The 5,000-nt window shown below is 49.2% G+C and overlaps 1 protein-coding gene across 1 annotated transcript in view; it reads left to right on the top strand.

The window, feature by feature from the left end:
- Window positions 1–1,967: 1,967 nt before the first annotated feature.
- Window positions 1,968–5,000, top strand: part of LOC126570392 (long-chain fatty acid transport protein 4) — an 11,273-nt gene continuing 8,240 nt past the window's right edge. Inside the window, exons 1-2 of the mRNA XM_050228131.1 lie at window positions 1,968–1,994; window positions 2,114–2,424. Of these exons, the coding sequence (XP_050084088.1) occupies window positions 2,404–2,424 (21 nt within the window). The 5' untranslated portion in view covers window positions 1,968–1,994; window positions 2,114–2,403. The remainder of the gene's footprint in view (window positions 1,995–2,113; window positions 2,425–5,000) is intronic.

Below are 5,000 nucleotides of genomic sequence, written 5' to 3'. Positions count from 1 at the left end.
CAAAATGGGAGTAATTTATTTTGGAAGTCTTCTTACGCCACAAACACATGATAGCTAAAAATAGGGGCCTCTAAAAACATTCAAATGTAATTGAAGATACTCAATTCTGCAAATATTTCTTATCTATTTCGGCTATCGATGATGACCACTCCGCTATTATCAGTTCTCCGCTCCAGCAGCTTCGACATGTTGCATTTAGAGGACAGATTTGGGGCAGGATGGATCGATATAATGCCTATTATTGTTATCCTCCTTTCGCTGTTAGCTTTCACGTTTACGATGTAGGCGATTTGTCCTTTATTTAAGTTGTGTCTCTCACTGACCATTTTACTCAAATAAATAAAGATCGCCACGCTCGCCAGGTGATGCAAGATCAAACAAACGATCGGAGCAAGAATGCACACTCCCCACTTATCTCCACGAGACAAGCACGCGGTAGTTACGGTAGGTTTGTTAATGTAAACGGAATGCATGGTGCAAAGCACACAGGAGGATTTGTGATCGGGGGAAGTACATTTAGCTGTCCGCACCCATCAGCAATCAGAGCCACATTTGTGGTATCACAACAAGCGTGCCAGTAGCCGATGGGGTCTGACTGCTCCCGAAATAGAGCTTAAGCTCCAAAGTGGCTTAATCCTGTGGCTGCACTCCTTCTCTTCTGCCCCTCGAAATCGATCGAATATATAATAAATCATTTTCAGTTGTTCCACCATTGACGCAGCACAGGTAAGGGCCGAAAGCCCGGCCACGATAACGCGAGGTGGCTCAATCCACGCGTACCCCACGCCGAGAGGGTCAGATTGAGATAAACGTGGAATGACCAGGAGCACCAGGAGCGACCGGGTGGTAAGACGCCGTGACAAAAGTCAAAAGTTCACCCAGGTTGCTGCAGGTTTGGACAATCACAAATTGGGCCGATTAAGAACGTTTGATATCGCTTATCGCACGGTTTGCGGGGGAACCTTTGTTGAAAGCCTTCATTCGGCGCCCTTTTACGCGTGACATAACCTTTCGGGGCGAGGGAAGAGGGCGCCCGGATCGACCACAAATCTTATTTTCCCTCCGATGGAAAGATAGAGTAAAGCACCAGATTATACCGCCTTATCAATCGCTGGAATCGGGGCTGGAGGTTATTGTTTTGGGATTTTTCATGCCGCAAGCACAACGGGCCCCAATCGACGAAAAATGTTTACGTTTTTGTGTGGATCAGGTTGTGGGAATGGTGGATGCGGAGCTAGATCATCTTTCGCGTGTGCCCTGTCCTTGCAGAAATCGGCGCAGAAGTGTTAAACCTTCGCGGTCGCGAACGCATGCGCCCCAGCTGTTTGGTTGTGACCATGAACATGTGAGTAGCAGGAGTTTCAAGGACGCCTCTCACAAATGCTGGGCCAACATGAGGCAGGGAGGAATCGCACCGTGGATGGTTCGCAGTTCCAATCCAGTCCTAAACAGACGAAATTGGTTGTTTCTTTGTCGCTGCGCGCAGCTTATTGCAGGACGATCGTATAGTACGTTCTAGAATTCCTGTAAACTGGATTGGAACGCGTCCATGCATTTGCCTGCTTGTCGTTTTTTGCTGTTCTCAATTTCGCAACACTCCGCATCCCCCACCCCGAAAAGGAACCGCATTTCGATGCGTGATCTGGCCACGATAATATTGGAACCGATTGGGCACGTGCGATGGACAGTTCCGGTGCGGTGCCGGCATCTCGCTTGTTTTGTTTATCTTTCGCATATTCAATTCGACCGGCTCAGAACTCGTCTAGCCGTGTGTTGTGGCTATCGACACCGTCCGTGATGGGCCGCCCGCGACTAGTGACGTCGAAAACACGAACGCGCGATTGTAATGGTAATGGCGGCTTCCATAGCGGCGCTTTTCGGAGCTTCTATTGTGTAGCTTAGCGCCTCGCGCTCCCAGTTCACAATGTACCGTTGCCGATCGCAGATCGCGTCGTGTGGAGCGAGCACGTTGTTCACGTTGACGGCATAGGACGGTACGCGCGCGTCCCGGATCCTCGAGACCCGGGAACTTACACCAAGTCCCCCGATAGTGGTGCTCTGTGGCTGTGTAGGTGATTTACATTTGTTTTTTTTTCTTCTTGTTGCTCAACAGCACGTGAATGGTATCGAGTGTCGTCGTGAATCAGCTAAGCAACAAAAAGTGAACCAAACTTTGGAAATCCCAATCCCAGCCGATGATGATGGTGACCGCTTAAAGTGTCAACCGCGAAGTGTAGTGCGAGTGACTAGTTCGAACATAGAACCAAACACAAACATAGTACAATTACATTCACCTTAGCAAAAGGGAAGAGCATCTCCAGCGCGTAGCGGGCCTTCTACAAAAGAAACCTTTCCTGCCCTCCTGGCTGGTGCTGGTGCTTGGATTAATTATCAATATTCACGATGAATAACAATGAAACGGTGGTAAGTAGCTGATCGGATCGGCGCGTGCACCATTACGACCTCTAGTAAGTAAGTGGTGTAGCTTATGCAAACGTGGCGTGGCCCCAAGTGCTCCCCAAAGCGGACCGTATGCGTTTTGGTATGCAGAGAACACCGGCACACCGGCGGCAGCAACACCGGACACACCACTCCGGTGTCGCCTTGTTTGGGCCGGGAAATGGAACGAGGTCGTCCGGAATAGGACGCCCCCTCTCCGTGGGGTGTAGTGTATGTGTGTATTGTGAAATGGCTTCGTGAAAATAGAAAGCATGGTCCACGTAAAGTACACCGTTGAACTCTTGCCTCAAGCGAATGACACAATTCATCTGGAATACGCCCATTATACGGCAGGTGACAGAGTAACTGGTTGACTAAAAACAGAAGGACGTACGAAGATGATTTGGAGATTAAACGATGAAGTCATTAGCCGTTGTGCGCAGCGCGCGATTAGTGCTGAGTAGACAAAGTGTCAAAATGGCCTCCATGATGGATTACATGGAACACGGGGGGATATAAAAAGGGACACGACGGTGGCGGTCCCACAACGTACATTAACCCAGTGTCATGGACAGCACAGTGACGATGCCTAAAACCGAATAGTTTTTCCATCAAGTTGGAGTTTGCTTTTCATCCAATCCCCCGAAACTTGATTGGTAACCTTTGTGCGATACAAGACTGAGCTGTTCTCGTTCGTAGTCTGTCGTTCCGCTGTGCAGCCGTGCGCGAATGATGACGGTTTTTTGATAAGGAAATCGGTGAAGCATCGTTACCGAAATGGCAGCAGCGGCGTAATGGTGAGGCGATCATTCACATTTGGCAAATAACTGTGTGACGCGAAACCGCGACTTGTTTGTGCGAAACGGACCGAAGGTTACCGGGAAGTAGTTTTGATTAGTAGGATTCGAGATTCGGTGACGATCGTTTTTACTAAATGTGAGTTTAATGACCCAAAACCACGAGGCGCCCTGTACGGTTGAGTCACCACAAATTGTCCATAAAAAAGTAAAACTTTGTGCTTCAAAACCAACACCAAACGACTGAAAGTACTTTCAGCAGGGTCGGTTGAAATGGTAGGGCTGACGTCGTTGTTCCAAACAAAAATTGGAATGTACTCCTATGGCGCCACTTTCAAGGCGAAGGCACAACGAGACAATCGTTTTTTTCTCTACTTGACAGCGACAGAGTGAACTGCCGCGCAGATGACTTGGCACTTGGATGCTCAGCAATTACCGGTTAAGCCTCCTCCTCGTATGAGACGAACATACGGACGAACGCCGCACACAAAAAGCCACCATGAACGGAAAGGAAAAAAGGAGTAAAACTGAAATTTAATGAACCCAAATCCAAGGTGATGCCAGTAGTGGAGCGAATGAACGTGGTACCCGAAGCGTCATTTCGAGCGCATGGAGACGCGACGGGGCCCGATAGCCCGGGAACCGGACACAGCAAAGGTCAGCTCCTAGTCGCTCCAATCTCTGCGCAAAGCCCATTTATCGGGCTTTACAGAACCACCGAAGAGAATACCACCAAATGGTCCAAAAAACATAGAGGGAAACCTGTTTTTTTCCTTCCCTCTCCGATGGGATGGGTCTCTGCGGTTTATGTTGTGTCCTGCGTTGACCTTCATTACGGTCCGGTGGTTTGTGGTGGTGCGTATATTGTCCTCATTGCACGCTCTACTCGTTTCGAGGAATCGGCGCTCAGTGCGTAAGATAAGAGGTTGACCGGGGTGTTGACGCTCGCGACCACACGCACGCCTGGTAAATCCCCTTAGGTTTAAAGTATAGGCGTAAGTGATTGATAACATTGATGTTCAGAAAGCTATGCTGTGTGTTTGGCTAAATTTACTTAACAGCAAACCTTCTGTTTCTTTCTGATTGCGCGACATGCTCGGCCAGCCCCAAAAGATCACCTCTTCAGAGCTCACCTGCTGCTTTTTCAAATAGATTCTGTCACGCAGCAACACCCAAGAGGCACCCAAGGGAGCTTAGGGTGCCAGGTTGTGTTTACGTTGCTCCACGGGCAGGAACTCGTTCAGCCCAACAAATCGAACCCGCCCATCTGTATGATAATGAGGTGATCTAATGAAGGGCCCGCTCGGCAGATTGCGAGATGCGAGCCCGCACAAACCGGACGGCCCCAATACGCTTACAGGTTCGAATGCGTTTGTTTTGGGCTTCCAAGCGGCATTCCATTAACAGACCGCGAGAGATTGAAGTGTAAAGGGCAGCTTTTACACACGAAAGGTGCCGCCAAAAATCAACTTTCGATGAGGAGAACGCAGGCAGAACCGATCCGTACGGTGGACGGCACGGAAAATATAGTAAAAGCTTCATCACTTCATTCACCTCTGGCCGGGTGTGTTGTGTTGTGTTAAGGTCACCCCCTAAGGGTGACTACTAAATAAAGATAACCACTTAGCGGATTCGTGATAATTGTTCTGTAATGCCATCCGATGGCATCTGGACGATTGTTGATGTTTGACGAACACGTGGTAAACAGGAATGCACCCCTGGGTCAGCCGTAGATCGTTGGTGACCACTGGCCTGGCATCTGGA

The sequence above is a fragment of the Anopheles aquasalis genome, chromosome 2 (genome assembly GCF_943734665.1).
Source record: "Anopheles aquasalis chromosome 2, idAnoAquaMG_Q_19, whole genome shotgun sequence".
Taxonomy (NCBI): domain Eukaryota; kingdom Metazoa; phylum Arthropoda; class Insecta; order Diptera; family Culicidae; genus Anopheles; species Anopheles aquasalis.
The sequence above is the reverse complement of the archived record's forward strand: the minus strand, read 5'-3'. Positions and strand labels throughout refer to the sequence as shown.